Source organism: Triticum aestivum, chromosome 4A, assembly GCF_018294505.1.
Source record: "Triticum aestivum cultivar Chinese Spring chromosome 4A, IWGSC CS RefSeq v2.1, whole genome shotgun sequence".
NCBI classification, from domain to species: domain Eukaryota; kingdom Viridiplantae; phylum Streptophyta; class Magnoliopsida; order Poales; family Poaceae; genus Triticum; species Triticum aestivum.
Window position 1 is genome coordinate 501,058,226 of NC_057803.1, and position 19,317 is coordinate 501,077,542.

Here is a 19,317-nt window from a genome sequence, read left to right on the forward strand (position 1 = left end):
AGCGACAGGGACGGGGACTGGCCGGGCAGTCGGCAGCGGGTCTCGGAGGGTTCCAGAAAGAAAGCACAGTCTGCAGGAAGCAGCAGCATCGATCCATGTCATGAACGGAGTGGGATGGATTTCTTTTCCTTCTATGTATATATTCTGGGCTGGCTCAAGTGGTAAATAAATTTGCCGTCGTCGTCAATGCCGCTGTTCGCCGGTCAAGTTCAGGCTTCGGGGACACATCTCATCTCAGCCTCGCCACGCGTTTGAGCTGAGCTGCATAAATACAGACACAACAGTGGATATACCTGACGCTGACGGGCACGAACTCGTGGATCATTTGCTTGGGAATCAAGAATTGAAGGCACAGGTGCATCAACGGATTACGCATTTGAGTAGGAGTACTTTTTTCTCTCGCTCCCAAGTGGACGCACCACTCCCAGTGATCCAAGGACAAAACTTCGCTGTCCGGTCCAGCAGAGTGCACGGCGATGGCTGCTATGCTAGTCACTTTTGGAATTCGATGGTTTCGATCCTTCCGATTTCTTGCCAAGCAGGAAAGAAAGAAATTCCTTGATGCTCCCCCAGAAAAGTTGATGCGAGATGGCACGGGCTGCGCTCGATCCAGCTGATGGACGGCCCGGTGCCGTCGGAAAAGCTCGACGTCGACAAGCCACTCCAGCTCCGCCCGCTCCTCTGTCTTGCTCCAGGGGCAAGGTTTTGAACTTTCGATGTCATGAGCTAGCCAGTTCACCCATGCTTAATTTTCTTTCTATCTACTCGGGGCGCCGTTGTTTTTGTGTCCGTTATCTCTTGACAGTGGAACCCGATCCCATTTTTTTGGATCGAATGAAAAAAAAACATGCATTTCCCTTTTACCACCTTTTCTGCTTGCCACAAAAGTAACAGGCGTTGCATCGACCATGTCCCTTTCAGCTTACCAAACTACAGAAAGAGATAGCTCTGCACATACATACAATATATGACAGCGTCGTTTTCGAATCTTTCTTCCGATGTTGATGCAGGCCTTTGCACAAGGCCGGTTCAGTGCCAGGACGGCATAATTATCTTCGCATTTTGCTCTCTGCAAGAGCCGAGCTTATGTGTGGTGACCTAACTTAGAAGCAATCAAACACAAAGTCTGGTCCGATCCATCCCTGACGGCGACACCACAACAGCAATGAAGCGTCATAGTTTAACCAAGTTCAATTTCAAACACACCAAGTTATGAATGTACAGGTCACTCGGCAAATACATCGTCAGTGAACAACCCCATGGAGTTTGCTCATAACATTATCACGTACACAGCCGTCGCCAAGCCAAGGATCCAAGCAATGGAGATCAAGTACAGTGACAACAAATCAGCAGCACAAATCTGAGGAACCCTTCTAATTCCTCAGTTTTCGGGTGTCGCGATGGCATCAGCGACACCCAGCAACAGAATGGAGTCCCCACCTAATTTGGGGGACAGTCAGCCTTTTGATGATCGGTGCAGCCATGACGGTTGCAACTCCGCAGTTCTATTCGCACGCCAACTTGGTGTCGAAGCTGCTCAGGGAGAGGGCGAAGGCCTGGAAGGCCGAGAGAGGGTACCGGTAGTCCATGGTGAACATATCCTTTGCAACCTTGCCGAACTGAAGTATCACCTTATCATGCTCAGGCGGAGGCGCTGGCGCAGGGTGTGGTGGAGTTGGGGCTCCAGCAGCAGGCTGAGCAGCAGCGGTGAGCTGGAAGTTCTTGACAGAAGCCACAGTCACCCGGCCACGGAAGTTGAGGCACCAGCACTGCAGCTGCTCATGCCATCTTGGAACCTTGTTGCGGAGAATCAACGGCGTGTCCTTCAAATCATCGCCGTCGCTCAAGGCTTGTCCTCTGATCGCCGGGCCACCTCCTATTGAGACGTCGGAGAATCTGGCACTGCTAAAACGCATGGAATGGTCCATGACGGAAGATTTCGAGACCGGCATGCTGCTGAAAGATTCGTCTAGGGAACGGGAGAAGATGATATCCGGTTGGCAAGGGACACTGCCACCAGCCTCGAGCGATGAGGCAGGGATGGAGTGCATTACACAGCGCATCCGCCTAGGACCTCGGGTTCCCAAGACGTTGAGCTCATAGGAGACCTGAGCTATGCTGTACGTGCTGCAAGGAACCTTCGTCGACCCTTTCTTGGAGTAGAATCTTCGGCTTGTTGTCCCAGAATGCGAAACACTACTTGCATTGTAAGGAGGCTGTGTGTCATACATTACAAACTTGGTGCCAAGGAAATTTGACCTACAAAATGGCAAACATATTAGCAAGTACGAACATATGTCAGATTAAATGGTGGTATATAAGTTTAAAATAAGGCTATAGTTTCTTCAAATAGTACCTCATTTTTCCAATGTATGTGTCGGTAGACCTCGATATACTATTCGCGTTCATAGATATTATATATTCTGTACATGTTGCACGGCAGATCCTTTTTGCTGACAGAAGGAATTTGCCATTTTCGACAAGCACAGCTGTAGAAAAGAAAACTTATAAAATACTAAAATAATAATACTAGCAACAAAAACATGTAGGCTAGCAAACAATTATTATATTTGCATTTCCAATTTTTTACAAAATATGGAAACAACCAGTTTGACAGATAAACAATCATGTGGACACAAACAAAAATACATGCCAATCCCAATGGAACCATTAGGTAAATGCATGTCAGGACAAGGAAGAAAATGCATGTCAGGACAAGGAAGAAAATGCATGGTTCTAGGGAAGTCGAAAGAACAAAAATCACTAGCGGATCAGTAAGCTTCAAAAGAGTACAAAGGACGCAACTTGCAGCAGTAAATATTACTAGTATGACAGTAACCATCCCAGCTTGGGTATGTAAAGTAGTGCAGATAAGACTGCCAGCTACAGAACAGTGTATTGCTACAGATCGACAGATAATACTGTGTTGACTTAGATTTGTCAAACGATTTTCGCTGTGGTCCGTGTCATGCCCTAGGATTCGCCGCAGCCCTTAGGTGAGCTTCACCTTGGGCAGAACTGGAATCTGTTTGTGAAGGGAGCAACACAAGGGGTGGATTTCAATTTTAAAATGTGGAGCCGATTGACAAGGACAGCTATTGCCTATCTGAGTTTCTGTACAGATATATACACATTTTTCTAAAATTTGAGGACGTCTGTTGGAGTCTCCGCACTGACATGTACGTTTTTACAAAAAGAAAACAAGGACATCTTTTAAAATCACTGCACGGGTATATAGATTTTGACAAAAAATATAAGACAATCCCACATGTAAGCACAGGGAGAAGGTGGTGAAACCGACCACCGCCACCATTGGACATCTTTTATAACAGTACAAAGATATCGTATGGAACTTACGAGATGATTCTAATTAAAAATGAAGAGACATGTCGAGACCCCTACCAAACATTTATATCACAGAGTAGAGTGAAAAAGAGCGATTAGTATGTGTGTGGGCTGCCGGGGGGCTTTTCAGTCACCTCTGCTTTATGAACTATGGTTCATGGCTTTCACGATATGGCTTTCACGCAAAGTACAGAGTCAAGTGAATCTGTAGTTCTGCACATAAGCATGCACATGCAAGTTTGAGGCAGGCAGATGGTGTCAATGACAAACAATTTCCTCTGGAATCCAATAAGAAACAGCTTAGTCAAGCGTATCTGTGTTAACTGAACACTAACACCTCCAGTACACGCATGGACTATAAAACCGTATCGTTGTTAATTTGCTACTCTACACAAGCATAACATCAGGACTCGGGAGAATATTTTACATCTTAGAAACCAGAAGTTTGAAGTACAGAGAACTGCATATACGAGTTTTTTCTTAAATGGAGGTCCATAGCCCATAAAACGTAGATCATATGATAGTACCCAAAAAATTACCTGAGGTAAGGCAGAGGTACAGGTAGTAAGTTTGGGTAGATCTATCCCGCTTAATGAAGCACTGCATAGTTCCATCCCGAGGGCCAGGCTGTACATGAATGAAACAACATGATTTTATTAGAACACATGCTAAAGCTGATTATGTTGTGTTCATGATGTCACATTTCAACATTCCAAACATTACTTATAGGTTAATCATCCAACATTGAAGAACCGATATTGCCAGATGCCAGCGAAAAAGGATAATCTAACATCAACATAACTGCACCATTACCTGCTTGAGGGACACAGGAAAAGTGATCTTTCCACAAAACTCCGGATTTTTTACAATCTCTTTACACATCTCTCTCCATGTTCTGCAGACAGCTGCGCAAGCAACAACATTCTTCCTACAGGGCCATGTAGCCTCACTAGCCTCCAACCTCTCAATCACATCTCGAAGCAATTCGGAAGGCAAGTTAGCCCAACAGCTGCTCTGGATTACAGGAACGGGGTCATGTAACTCATGGACAGCACCATGAGATCTCCCTCTGCCATTGCCCAGAATCCTGATGTCAAATCCTCTTCGAGATAAGCTCCCAAAGCTATCCCTTACATCGCGCACAATGCTACGGAATGACATCTACTTCAAATTTTAAAAATCAAGAGCCCTGCTATATATAACACAAGAGATCTCCTAGTGTTGAACACTATCATGCCAATAGAAGTGGCCAACTCAAATTCTTTTAAGCAGTAACAGTAGAACCTGCAAGACAAAATATTGTGTAAGCAATTAGTTTTCCATCAGAATTGAAGCTTACTGTAATTATTGCAATAAATTAGTATTCAGCTAACTGAGTGTTCAGCTTTTTCGGATGAAATGAAGAAGGATACTGCATTTGATTGCTCATGTGATTCCATAATCACTAACATCGACTAACAACTTCAAACTTCTGGTTTGCAACTTTTGACTATAAACATATGTTAGGGAACGCTCTCCAGGAACACTTATAGGGCATAGCCGCTTCTTTCAAAACAGAATATCCACTACTAGCATCCAAAGCTCACTCGCATGACTATCAAAGAATAGATAACTCGAGGGCCACAATTTTCCAACAATCCACACTATCTGGCTAAATTCCCCAGGATGAAGTAGCCACAAGTAGAGAGTAAAGATGTACATTTCCGGCAGTATGAGCATTTCGGTACCTTACTCAATATAGCAGCCTAAAAATGAAGTATACATAGTTTCGTTGGGATCCCACCACAACATGCTAACTTTCGCAAGTACACTACACAAAATAAATCATCTACAGCAATACCAAGCAGAACAAATATATATATATATATATATATATATATATATATATATATATATATATATATATATATATATATATATAAAAGGGGATGATGCATAAATCAACCCATAGATGATAACTGACTCTACCGGAGGATGCACGAAGATCTAAGGAAATAGCTCTGCTTTGGGGCAAAAAAAATCTAACGAAATGCTATCTTTCACCGAATTAGATGTAGAATAATAGCCCCGAGAAACAAGCTAGTAGCATGTTCCTTCTTTCGACCAAAATTCCATGAGAATTAGGTCATGAGGCAGGCAACTCGGAGACGCCCCCTCCCAGCCCAAATCCGGCCAGGCAACGAGCTGAAAATCCCTCGTCTCAACCGAGATCGGCTAAACACGGTAAGCAAGCAGGCGGAGAATCCTGCTCCCGGCCCCTACCGAGCCGGACGCGCGACGGCGCGGAGCCCCGGGAAGCTGGCGCGTACCCACCCAGGCACAAATCGGGAGTTCGCCGAGGAGGTGAGGCACCGGGGCGCGGATCCGGGCGGGGGACACGCACCTGGAGCTGGAGCGGGCGGCGGGGAAGGGCCGGGTCGGATCGGCGGAAATGGGGAGGGGCGAGGGGCGGTGAAGAAAGGAACAAGTGGTTGTGGTGACACTGGTCTGGTCCGGTCCGGTCCGCCCCTGCTTTGTTTCGTTGGAGTCGGACATGCGAGGAGCGGGGCAGAGCTGTCTCTGTTTTCCTTTCATCACTCGGAAAAGGCGCTGCGCTACGGGTGCTAAAAATCGTTCGCATCTGGTCAGGGCCACGTGCAGTTGCAGAAAATAAATTTATTCAAATGCTGAGGTGATGTTTCGGCAGAGCCGTTGTTTAATCCAACTGGAATTCGGTCAGCCGCGCCATTGAGACTGAATTGAATCCCGTGACGAAAATGAAGGACTTTCGAACCAAGAAACAGGAAACCCGCGGAAAAATACAGTGAAAAATACGATGAAGCTGCATCGCTACCCTCGTGTTATTCATTGTGTTCCACGGTGATTCGGCAAACAATAGCTGATGTTGTTTCAACACCATAGAATTTCAAAAAGAACACAACGGAATACACCTCCGCAAACTTCTTTTCTAAGTCGGATCAGGGCCCTAGTGTCGTGGGAGTAAGGGCCCGTTCTGCAATGCTCCAGCTCCAAGCTTCCTCAACTTCACAAATAAAGCTGAGGCGAACGCTCTGGCTCCTGGAAACTGGAATTGAGAAGCTAGCGATCTGTCTTAGTGTAAAAAAGGAGAAGATGGGGAAGCAGCTCTTTTCCAGATCCGTGAAAGGAAGAAGTTGGAGTTGAGGGCAAATTACATTGGGTTGCCACCGCCAAGTGACTCTCAGCGTCCCGGTTCAAGTTTCTTTGTCGAACTCCCTCTCGCATGCGTTGGCAATTTGTATTGGGCCCCAACCTGGCCTGCCAATCCCGTCAAATGGGCTGGCAGCCTCGTGCGTATCGACCGAAAGCGGAAGCTGAGTTGCCGAACGCTTTCCAAGTCGCCACCAGAAGCGAGAAGTCATGCGCGAAGCTGAATTTAGGAAGTTTTGGAGAAGCTAGGCAGTTTCAGAACATGCCCTAAGTCTGACAGTAGAATAGGGGTACGTAGGAGGAGGCAAGATCCTAGCTACGGCAAAGTTGTGCACGCAAGGTTTACGAGTCCAGGCCCTTCACGGAGGAAGTAACAGCCCTACGTCTCGGTGCCCGGAGACTTTGGTCGACTGAATTATGCGTGATAGTTACAGGGGGTGCGAACCCTTGTGCCAGAGGAGGGGGTGGCTTGTATAGAGTGCGCCAGGACCCCGGCCATCCCACGTTACACAGGGTTCAATGTACATTAAGACAGGGCGTTATTGGTAACGCCTGCTATAAAAAGCTATAAAATGATCTTTAAGACTACAGAGTGAACGCCTGACCGTTGCCATCCTGAGTGACTTTAGGCCTTCTGTATTTCGAGTGATTTCTTGTACGGTCGAGTGACTGCATCTTGGTCGAATGGAATTAGGGTTCCGAGTGAGGTTGGAGGTCGAGTGGATTGCACTTCTTGGTGAACTTAGTCGGTTTCTTCTGTTGTATCTTGAATGTCTTTGACCCTAGGGCAGTGTCCTTGGGTAAGGCGTCTAGGTCAGGCCTATGACCCTACTCTAGGTACATGTCATCGTCATTAGCCCCCGAATGGATTGAGGTCCGAGTGAAGAAAGAACCGAAGTTGATTCCCTACTTCGGAGGTATTTCATCTGAGTCTGTGAATCATGTTGAAGCTTCGATCTTGTTTTAGTTGCCTCGATCGATTTAGAGGTCATCGAGTGAAACTCAACTGATAATCTTCGAGTGTTGATATGGTACGAAATCTTTGGCGTGATTGATTACTCTACGGTTCCCGGATCTCACGGGATTCGAAATTTCGGGAAAGCGTGCCGGATGGAGTGCGCCGCAGTAAACGGAGTGGATGGACAGGGGCGCCTCGATTCCCGCACCACCTTTTTCGCCACGTATCGGGCGCGCGACTGTTGCGAGATATGATTAGATCGTTCGGGCCCACCCGTCAGCCACTCAGAAGTGGCCTCATAAATAGCGTCCGGGTCGAGGCAGAGCACAGTGCGCTCCAATCGTCTCCTTCTTCCCCTGCTTCTCCAACGCACTCTCCGTCCTCTTCGTCGTCTCCGTTCGCCCGCGAGCACTCCGTCGCCATGGGCAAGGACAAGACGGCGGCCCTGGAGCGCAAGAAGGCAGCAGCGGTGAAGGGCAAGAAGACGAGTCGGGGATCATCGTCGAGGGCCGGTCTTCCTCCTGGTTGGATCCAGGGGGACTGGATCCGCTCCACAATCCAGAAGGAGGACCTGGCCAGCGGAGGCCTGATCGCCCACAGATCTTGGAGGCTGCCGGGGAATGAGACTGAGCCTCAGCCACAGGAGGGTGAGTGTCGGTGTCAAAACCAGCGGATCTCGGGTAGGGGGTCCCGAATTGTGCGTCTAAGGCGGATGGTAACAGGAGGCAAGGGACACGATGTTTTACCCAGGTTCGGGCCCTCTTGATGGAGGTAAAACCATATGTCCTGCTTGATTATTCTTGATAATATGAGTAGTACAAGAGTTGATCTACCACGAGATCGGAGAGGCTAAACCCTAGAAGCTAGCCTATGGTCTGATTGTATGTTGTCCTACGAACTAAAACCCTCCGGTTTATATAGACACCGGAGGGGGCTAGGGTTACACAAGGTCGGTTACAAAGGAGGAGATATACATATCCGTATTGCCTAGCTTGCTTTCCACGCCAAGTAGAGTCCCATCCGGACATGGGACGAAGTCTTCAATCTTGTATCTTCATAGTTCAATAGTCCGACCAAAGGATATAGTCCGGCTGTCCGGAGACCCCCTAATCCAGGACTCCCTCAGTAGCCCCTGAACCAGGCTTCAATGACAATGAGTCCGGCGCGCAGTGTTGTCTTCGGCATTGCAAGGCGGGTTCCTCCTCCGAATACACCACAAAAGAGTTTGAATATAAGGACAGTGTCCGACCCTGCAAAATAAGCTCCACATACCACCGTAGAGAGAGAGTAATATTTCCACAAATCCAATCTACTGACACGTTTTAGCAGCATGACATCACACCATGGCCTGGTAATTATGTGAACCGTTTTTCTTCAACCAGCCCCCGCACATAACGCGAGGCAGTTTCTTGACACGTTTTGTCAAAGCAGAGGTCGTGTTCCCCTTATTACGGGATTCTCATTAATACGAACGTGGGTAACCCAACCGCGCCTAGGACTCCTAGATTTTAGGCAAGTCCCAAACGGCCACGAGGAGGACGCTTGATATTCACCCTCTTTATAAAAGGGACAAGGCCTTTACTTCTTCCCTCTCGTGCTCAATCGAATCATTCCCCCGCCTCGAGTTCTAACACCCAAAGCCCAGGTCAGGTGTTTCAGACCTTCAATCATGTCTGGATCCAGCCTTCAAGGCCAGTAGATGCCTTCCTCCGTCACTGAGGAGGATATCAAGAAGTTGAGGGAGGCCAGATACCTAACCGCCGAAATTTCGCATAGGCTGCCCGCTAGAGGGCAGGTCATCCCTACTCCCGAACCCAACAAGAGCGTTGTGTTCGTCTCCCACTTCCTCTGAGGACTAGGCCTCGCTCTGGATCCCTTTGTCAGGGTCTCATGTTCTATTACGGGCTAGATTTTCATGATCTGGCCCCGGACTCCCTTCTCCACATCTCGTCATTTATTGTCGTCTATGAGGCCTTCCTCCGCATTACCCCTCACTTCGGCTTGTGGCTCAAGACCTTCGATGTGAAGCCGAAGACGGTCGAGGGACAGTACGCAGCGTGCGGAGGTGCTTTAATAAGAAAAATTGCCAATGCTCCATGGCCAAAGGGTTCCTTTCCAGAGGTGTCCGGATTGTGGCAACGGGAGTGATTTTACGTCACAGCTCCCCGAAGTGCCAAGTGGGTAGCTGCCCCCACCTTTCGCTTGGGCCCTCCACCACAACTGATGTCATGGATCAGCAGGGGGCTGAACTGGGGCCCAGCTAAGGACGTGCCCATACTACAGAGCCGCATCCGAGATCTCTTCGAGGGAGATTTCATCCTGGTTATGGTAATGCAAGTCATGCTGGTTCGTCGAGTCCAGCCTTGCAAACGTCGGCCCCTCCGTATGTGGGAATTCAACCCGGAAGGACCGCGCACTATTCAGAATTTCCTCGGCCTGACGCACGAGGAGATGTACAAATCATTCTTCGGACCCCAAATAGAGTGTCCGGACACCACCAAGGACGTGGGCCTAAGCAGCAACCGCACCGCCACCCAAGTAAGTAATCCCATGGCTGAACACATCGTCCTTTTATTTATCATGACATCATCCTGAAAAATCATTCTTTGACCAGGACTGGATAACAACGACGAAGATGATCCGGTGTTCGGCCCCCCTTCCTGAAGGCTTGGACAATCCGGTGCTGGAAAAGATGCTCGAGCCAGCGCCTTGTCCGGTGCCCTCGAATGAAGATGAAGGGGAGAATAAAGAGGGCGAAACCGGGCCTCCATCGCTACCTGTTCCAACCAAGGGAACGAGCGCCTCCGCGAGGGAGGATAACTGAGAGGAAGAGTCTGGCACTCTCTCTCCTCGGGGAAGGAAAAGGACCACCTCCGAAGATCCGGAAATCAAGGCCAAACGGGAGAAGAAATCTCCGCCAGAGGGTCCTGTCTCGGAGGGTGTTCTTGCCGCACAATGTCCGCGCGGGGATCATCCCTCTAATGAGCTGTAAGTAATCAAAAGGTATTAATAATGAAGATATCCTACCTTACTTCTGAGGAAAATAACTGAAGTATTTATCTTGTAGTTTGGATCTTAGCCCTTCTCAGCTGAGCTCGTCTTCGGGGGATCTTCTTCCGGAGATGATGGAGAGCGAAACGCCTCCCCTGGACTCCCCGGCTCAAGAAGCGGGCGATCTTGAAGTGTCGTCGCGGAGGGTCTCTCCGGATCCGGCGAGGCCAGAAGATAATCCTATGGCCACCAGAAGTCCCCAGTATCCGTCTCTTGAAGAGAGCAACCAAAAGAGTCCGACACCGTCTGGTGCGCGGTCGGATGTGCGGAGGGATCTGCTGGAGAAGGCGGTTATCTCAGAAGAACACCGCTCATTGATGGGTACGGTGATTGAAAGGAGTTCGTCCGCCGAAAGCGGGCTGTATGAAGCCTTTATGAGTCTACTGACGGGTTTTGAGGTACGTGAAATGATGTATATTTTTGAAAAGTACTGCACATTTTTAGATGTGCCCTCTGTAGATAGTAGCCCCTGAGACTCTGGTTGTCATCAAAGACGGCAACAAACAGAGGATCGTAGTCCCAGGTAATAACCAAACTGCCTTTATGTGCAAGTGATGGAGGCTCCGGTGGCTAGCCGGACTATTGGGTATGCCGAAATAAAGCGGCAGCTGGATGCGGCAGATGTCGACATCGTGCTTGTTAACGAGCGGCTTGACGAGGCACAGGGTAAGTGGCCTTTCTGGTGAGCATCACGTAATAAGAGCAGCATGATGTCAGTATCTTTAATATGTTGTGACTACAGATGGAGCGACCAGCGTGGAGACCCTTCGGGCGGAGCTTGCCCGAGCCAAGGAGTAAGCAAGGAGCGGCCGCTTTAAAGGCGGGCGAAGAGTTAAGAGCCGAAAAGGCCGCGCATTGCGAGAGCAAAGAGAAAATGGCCAAGATGGCCATAAAGTTAAAAGACTCTGCCGACCGTTGCCAGCTTCTTGAAGAAGAAAACCGGGCGAAGGCGACGGACCTGGAAAAGGCCACGATAGCGACCAAAGACACCCGCTCTGTGATGAGAGCGAAGAAGGAGGAGCCGCGTCAAGCCAGGGATATCGCGGCTGGGAAACCCTTCATGCTGCAGAGGAAGTTTGGAGATCCTCAGTATGCCCCTCTGGATCGGCTGTGGAGTTCGGCAGACGCATATCTAGATTTGGCGGCGAGTGCTGTTGATGCGGCCGAATACTTTCGAGATCAAACAGATCGTGAAGTGGACAAGCTATTCTGGTCACAATTTAACGTTCCAGAGTGTCCGCTTCCATTGACTGATCGGCTTGCCGAATGGGCCGAAGCTAAATAGATTGTCCGGACTCGCCATGAGGTCTGTTGTGGATCATTTGAGGCCGGAAAGGCCAAAGCCGAACAACTATTTTAGTTTGGTGCAGCAGTTCCTTGATGCGCTGCCGCGCATTAATGCGATGAAGAGGTCGACGTGCATAGAAGGCTCGCGGATGGCCCTTGCCCATGTGAAAACATACTGGGCGGAGATGGACGCCACCACAGTTGCGGCGCAGGGTTCGGCCATAGGCCGAGTGGCTGCCGAGCACTATTTGAAGAAGTTCTTAAAGGCGCTCGTTCAATAGAGGCCCAGTGCTTGAAGAATATTATGTTTGAATGACATGTATTCCCATTGTAAAAACAATGTTTTATTAAGTTTATCAAGGCTGTATTTATACTTTTGCCCGAAAGTATTATGATGCCTCTTGTGCGGCCGTTTATGTATATATGTATATAACCTGAAAGATTGCAGTCGTCGGCTTCAGCCCCCATGCATATAATGCGGGGGTGTTCGTAGAAAACGCATGTTCACACTTGATCCCACGTCTTGGTCCATTAAGGAGGTGATAGCGTAGCGAACTAGGCGACCGGACTATAATGCTTTAACACTTTCACTTAGCCAGAGGAGTTTGACAGTGGGGCTACTATATAGCCCATGGTGGCTCCGCACTCCTCCGAATTCGGGGTGCGTACATGCCTGGCCGGGAAACGGCCCTTCGTTAAGGCAGAGGAATCCCGAAGATTTCGGTAGGTCATCGAGTGGTTGAGCAGTCTCACGCTATATCATGACAGTCAGTTTTCGGCTTTCTCTACTGAGGTGCTCGTCCGGATGAACCAGGGCACAATCGCAGTAGTTCTCCTGGTGCCGCCTTAGCCGATATAGCGGAACGTAAGGCAGCAAAACACAGGAGCCGGGCAATCCCAACATTTGACCAAAGACATGATTCGGAGCTGATGCATATAAGGCCAAACTCGCGAAGCCGAACACTCCCTAAGGTATTCGGTCTTTATGGTGTAAACCGGGCCTAAACAATGCCCTTTGTAATAAGCCCCTGGTGTCCAGGTACGTGCAATATTCTGACGTGGCCACATGCCAATACGTCAGCATCCTTCTCCATTGTACTGAGAATCCGGGGGATGTATATCAACAAGAGACAGTGAAAAAGGTTTACGCAGGGTCTTAATCTAAAAAGAATCCTTGGAACGGGTCCCTGCTGCACGTCTGCGCCTGTGTCTCCGTTGTGCCGTATCCTGGACGGGCGTAGCACGATGGTCATCTGTAAAAGAGAGGAACTTTAGTTGAAAAGTTGTCGTGCAAAAAGGTAGGTTGTACTAAAGAAAATATGTACAGTTCGAGATGAGTGAAGTTGAGCCTAATTGCCACTTGTTTGCGCGCGTTGAGCCCCTTGTATTGTAATGGGGGTATAGCCATCAAACCTGTAGTAATTACATGTAACTGCGCCGGACTCGCCCAACCGTGTCCGTGGTCTTAACGACCTGTCAGGTGCTTTAGTTAGTGAGGCCGTTTAGTGTGCGGCTGCCGAGGCAGCCGCACGGTCTTCCGCGCGCAAGGAGCGCTCAATATTTCCATTTACTGTAATGGTGCCATGTGGACCGGGCATCTTAAGCATGAGGGATGCGTAATGCGGTATTGCGTTAAAGCGAGCGAAAGCTTCGCGTCCGAGTAGTGCTTGATAGCCGCTTTGGAACGGAGCGATGTGGAAGGTTAATTTTGCACTGCGGAAGTTATCGGGGAAGCCGAATATAACCTCTAGTAGCAGGGAGCCCGTGCAATGGGCTTCTGGGCCTGGCGTTACTCCTTTAAAGGTAGTGTTGCTATGGCTGATTTTTGCTGGGTCTATCCCCATGTTGTGGACTGTGTCCTGATATATCAGGTTTAAACTGCTGCCGCCGTCCATCAGGACTCGTGTGAAGTGGTATCCATCAATTATTGGGTCTAATACCAAGGCAGCCCATCCTGCACGCCGGACACTTGCTGAGTAATCATGATGGTCAAAAGTGATCGTTGGGACGACCAGTGGCAGAACTCCACGGTGATAGGCCCTGTGGCATGTGTCTCTGGGAGTGCCGCTTTGTTTTTCCCCTTTATCACGTATAACACGTTGACTGTTTTGACTTTTGGTGGGAATTTCTTCTGTTCCCTAGTGCTTTGCTCGCGAGGCTCGTCCTCGTCTTCGCTTGGTGTATCCTGCCCCTTATGTTCGACGTTGAGCTTGCTGGACTGCTTGAAGACCCAACATTCTCTATGGGTATGATTTGCAGGTTTGCCGGGGGTACTATGGATCTGACATATTTGGTCCAGAATTTTGTTTAGGCTGGACAGTTCGTCTCTGTTGCCTTTGGGGGCGGCTTTTGCTGACCTGGCCGAGAGCTTCTGAATCCGGCGTTTACCATCATGCTCTTCGAGCTGTCTTCTTTATTCTGGCGCTTGTTTTTGCTGCGTCATGATTTCCTATTTCCGTCCCTGACTTCGGATGTACTTGGGTCGCTGGTGCTACATCGGGCTAACCAGCTGTCCTCGCCCGTGCAAAAGCGGGTCATGAGGCTTGTTAATGCTGCCATTGTTCTCGGCTTTTCTTGGCCGAGGTGTCTGGCGAGCCGTTCGTCTCGAACGCTGTGCTTGAAAGCTGCTAAGGCTTCGGCGTCCGGACAATCTACTATTTGGTTCTTCTTAGTGAGGAACCTGTTCCAAAGCTTTCGGGCTGACTCTCCGGGCTGTTGAGTTATATGACTTAAATCGTCTGCATCCGGTGGTCGGACATAGGTCCCTTGAAAATTTGCCCGAAAGGCGTCTTCGAGCTCTTCCCAGCTTCCAATGGAGTTTTCGGGGAGGCTTTTAAGCCAGTGCCGAGCTGGCCCTTTGAGTTTGAGGGGTAAGTACTTAATGGCGTGGAGACCGTCTCCTCGAGCCATGTGGATATGGAGGATATAGTCCTCAATCTAGACCCCAGGGTCTGTTGTTCCGTCATACGCCTCTATGTTTACGGGTTTGAATCCCTCTGGAAATTCATGGTCCAGCACCTCATTGGTGAAACATAGGGAGTGTGCGGCACCCCTGTATTTGGGTGTACCGTGGTGTTTGATTGTTTGTTGTGTTGTATTGCATACTAGAGCGCGCTTGCGTGGCCCATATATGGATATGGTTGCGCCGTCCTTTTGATGCGAGCCCTCGCGTGGATCGCATACTGGCTTATGTGCGGCGTTGTTTGCCGCTCTATATTGGTCGCGAGGTCGTCTATTCGACCGGATGGCCATTTTATTTTCTAATTGCGGGGGATCTAAGGCCTCCTCGTCGAATTCAGGTAGCAACTTTCGCTTCGGGTAGCTCTTGGTGTGGCGATTACCGCCGTACTTCGCTGTAGTGTTGAGTACTTCACTCCATCTGATTCTGAGTGTGTCTTGCACAGTCCTGAGCCTTTGCTTCTGCTTTTTCAGACTCCTCGCAGTGACAACGAGCCTTTGATGGGCATTCTATTGCTCCAAGCGCCCGTCCGGTGTGATATCGTCCGGACTGTTATCTTCGACGGAGTCGGGTTGTTCGGCTTGATTCTCCGTGTTGCCCTGGTCGGGCGATGGTTCACCCTGCTCTATTGCTGGGTCTACGTGATCGTTGTTTCTGGTGAGGCGGGATTTGGAGCGGCGCTTACGTCGCCGCTTTGACTGCTTCTCGAGGGAACAACCCTTCTTTGCGTCCTTCCGTTCCTCGTCGTCGTTTTCTTTGGGTGTGTCCACCATGTATACATCATATGATGAGGTGGGCATTCAGTGCCCTGTGGCCGGTGGTTCCTGTTCGTTTCCTGCATCATCGTCCATACCGTCGATGTCTTCGGAGTCGAGGTCGAGCATGTCGGTCAAATCGTCGACAGTGGCTACTAAGTGGGTGGTGGGTGTGCGGCGAATTTCTTCGTCATCCGTACCCCAATCCTGCCGGATATGGTTCGGCCAGGACTCTCCTGACAAGGAGAGAGACCTTAATGAGTTCAGTATGTCGCCGAAGGGCGAGTGCTGAAAGATATCCGTGGAGGTAAACTCCATGATCGGCGCCCAATCGGATTCGATAGGCACGAGCGCAGGCGGTTCAGAGTCTGTGGCCAGGGAAGAATCCAGTAGTTCGGCATCACGGCTCTTGTGAAGGGTAAGGTTGATATTCGGCTCGATCACTGCTGAGGATACGACCTCCGTGGCGGGGTCTATCCACCCGCCCATGGATGGCGCAGCTCGCTCCGAATTGAGGGTCGGAGCGGTTGCCGGCGCGATCTCCTGGACACTGTCCGATGGCAGAGCTAAATCACGCCCATCGTGACCATGTGGCGCACTAGGCAAAGGCTCGAATCCGTCGGAGATCAAGTCTCCGCGGATATCTGCCATGTAGTTTAAGCTTCCAAACCTGACCTGACGGCCAGGGGCGTAACTCTCGATCTGCTCCAGATGGCCAAGTGAGTTGGCCCGCAGTGCGGAGCCGCCGAATACAAAGATCTGTTCGGGGAGAAAAGTCTCGCCCCGGACTGCATCGCTATCGAAGATCGTAGGAGCCATCAACCCTAATGGCGACGACACAGAGGAACTCTCAATGAAAGCACCAATGTCGGTGTCAAAACCGGCGGATCTCGGGTAGGGGGTCCCGAACTGTGCGTCTAAGGCGGATGGTAACAGGAGACAGGGGACACGATGTTTTACCCAGGTTCGGGCCCTCTTGATGGAGGTAAAACCCTACGTCCTGCTTGATTATTCTTGATAATATGAGTAGTACAAGAGTTGATCTACCACGAGATCGGAGAGGCTAAACCCTAGAAGCTAGCATATGGTATGATTGTATGTTGTCCTATGGACTAAAACCCTCCGGTTTATATAGACACCAAAGGGGGCTAGGGTTACACAAAGTCGGTTACAAAGGAGGAGATATACATATCCGTATTGCCTAGCTTGCCTTCCACGCCAAGTAGAGTCCCATCCAGACACAAGACGAAGTCTTCAATCTTGTATCTTCATAGTCCAACAGTCCGGCCAAAGGATATAATCCGGCTGTCCGGATACCTTCTAATCCAGGACTCCCTCAGCGGGCTTGAAGGGGTTGGATGTGTCTACTGAGAAACACTTCCAACAAATTCATGCCAGTCACGCGTCACGAACCAGTTGGACTACCTGGTCGACTAGCATGGACACCTCTCCCTTCTCTGCTGGAGTCGTGATAAGCAAAGAGGGTTGACTGACTCGGTCCATGGTAAAGGGGGAAAGGCCGATCGACTGACCGGGAGTCGGAACGTCTCGGCAGTAAAACCAGGTCGACTGCCACCCTCTAAATGAGTCGGGAAGGGTCATGGCTGGAAAATTACTTCTACCCCTCGCCTGAATCCCTAAACCCCCGCACATTTGGATCACATGCGTCTTCTCGTCATTCAGATTTGCCTTCTTCACAGACTGAGAGCGGCAAGTAAAGATGTGCTTGAACAAACCCCAATGCGGTCGACAACCCAAGAAATTTTCACACAAAGAGACGTAGGCAGCAAGGTATGTGATTGTGTTGGGGGAGAAGTGATGAAGTTGAGCACCAAAAAAGTTCAAGAACCCCCGGAAAAAGGATGTGGAGGCAGACTGAAACCACGGTCGACGTGAGTAGCAAGGAGAACACACTCACTGAGGGAGTCCTGGATTAGGCTAGCTTCTAGGGTTTAGCCTCTCCGATCTCGTGGTAGATCAACTCTTGTAATACTCATATCATCAAGAATAAATCAAGCATGACATAGGGTTTTACCTCCATCAAGAGGGCCCGAACCTGGGTAAAACATCATGTCTCCTACCTCCTGTTACCATCCGCCTTAGACGCACAGTTCGGGACCCCCTACCCGAGATCCGTCGGTTTTGACATCGACATTGGTGCTTTCATTGAGAGTTCCTCTGTGTCATCGCCGTTAGGCTTGATGGCTCCTACGATCATCGATAGCGATGCGGTCCAGGGTGAGACTTTTCTCCCTGGACAGATCTTTGTGTTCGGCGGCTTCGCACCACGGGCCAACTCGCTTGGCCATCTGGAGCAGATAGAAAGTTACGCCCCTAGCCACCAGGTCAGGTTTGGAAGCTTCAACTATAGGGTCGATATCCGCGGAGACTTGATCTTCGACGGATTAGAGCCCCTGCCTTGTGCGCCAGGCGGTCACGATGAGTATGATTTAGCTCTACCATCGGACCGTATTCAGGAGATCGCACTGGCAGCCGCTCCGACCCTCAATTTGGAGCCAGTTTCGCCATCTGTGGACGGGTGGATAGACCCCCTCATGGAGGCCATACCCTCTGCGGTGATCGAGCCGAATATCGACCTTACCCTTCACGAGAGCCGTGTTGCCAAACTGCCGGATCCTTCTCCGGCCACGGACTCCGAACCGGCTGCGCCCATTCCTATCGAATCCAATTGGGCACCGATCATGGAGTTTACCTCCGCGGTTATTTTTCAGCACTCGCCCTTCGGCGACATACTGAACTCATTAAGGTCTCTTTCCTTGTCAGAGGGATCCTGGCCGAACTACGTCCGGCAGGATTGGGATGCGGATGACGAAGAAATTCGCCGCCCACCCACCACCCACTTAGTAGCCACTTTCGATGACTTAACCGACATGCTCGACTTCGACTCCGAAGACATCGACGGTATGGACGACGATGCGGGAGTCGAAGAGGAACCACTGCCCACAGGGCACTGGACAACCACCTCATCATACGATATATACATGGTGGACACACCCAAAGAAGGCAATGGCGACGAGACAACGGAGGATGACCCCTCCAAGAAGCAACCCAAGCGCCAGCGTCAGCGGCGCCACTCTAAGTCCCGCCAAGGCAAAAAGTGGTGATACCGGCACCGGAGATAATAGCACTCTGGACAGTGCTGAAGACAACAACAATCCCCTCCAGCAAGAATTAGAGCAGGAGGATGGAGGAGCCAGCCCTCCTGAGAGAGCTGCAGATGGAGAGGCGGAGGATGATAATTACATGCCCCCCTCCGAAGACGAGGCAAGCCTCGGCGATGACGAATTCGCCGTGCCAGAGGATCCCGTCGAACAAGAGCGCTTCAAGCACATGCTTATAGCCACGACAAATAGCCTTAAGAAAAAGTAGCAGTAGCTTCAAGCTGATCAAGATCTGCTAGCTGGCAGATGGACTGAAGTCCTAGCGGACGAAGAGTATAAACTCGAACGCCCCTCCAAGAGTTACCCAAAATGCAGGTTGCTACCCCGACTGGAGGAGGAAGCACCAAAACCTACATCCCCAGCGTATGACGCAGCTGATCGGCCACCTCGTGGCCGCGACAAAGAGACATTCCAGCCAAAAGCTCAGCCCGCACCATGATGTCATTCAAATAAAAAGGCATGGGGAAATATGCCAGACTTGCGAGATGTATTGGAGGACAAAGCAAAACATGCAAGATCGATCTACGGATCACGAGGGCGCGCCACTATGCGAGACGATAATCGTCACGCCGGATATAGTAAAAGTAAGTCTGGCCGGGCCGAACACAGCGG

General features: G+C 50.0%; 1 protein-coding gene across 3 annotated transcripts; it reads right to left on the bottom strand.

Annotated features, from left to right (window-relative positions):
- Window positions 1-1,166: 1,166 nt before the first annotated feature.
- Window positions 1,167-5,913, bottom strand: LOC123086598 (tubby-like F-box protein 13). Of its 3 annotated transcripts, none has more exons than XM_044508367.1 (5): window positions 5,729-5,913; window positions 4,159-4,629; window positions 3,885-3,972; window positions 2,357-2,489; window positions 1,167-2,259 (listed from the first exon to the last, which is right to left on the bottom strand). In XM_044508367.1, exons 2-5 carry the CDS (start codon window positions 4,504-4,506, stop codon window positions 1,506-1,508), a joined length of 1,323 nt encoding a protein of 440 aa, XP_044364302.1. In that variant the 5' UTR covers window positions 4,507-4,629; window positions 5,729-5,913; the 3' UTR covers window positions 1,167-1,505. The 3 variants fall into 3 exon arrangements, with proteins under 3 accessions (XP_044364302.1, XP_044364301.1, XP_044364300.1); XM_044508366.1 differs by having other exon boundaries at window positions 5,659-5,855; XM_044508365.1 differs by having other exon boundaries at window positions 5,608-5,855.
- Window positions 5,914-19,317: the final 13,404 nt, after the last annotated feature.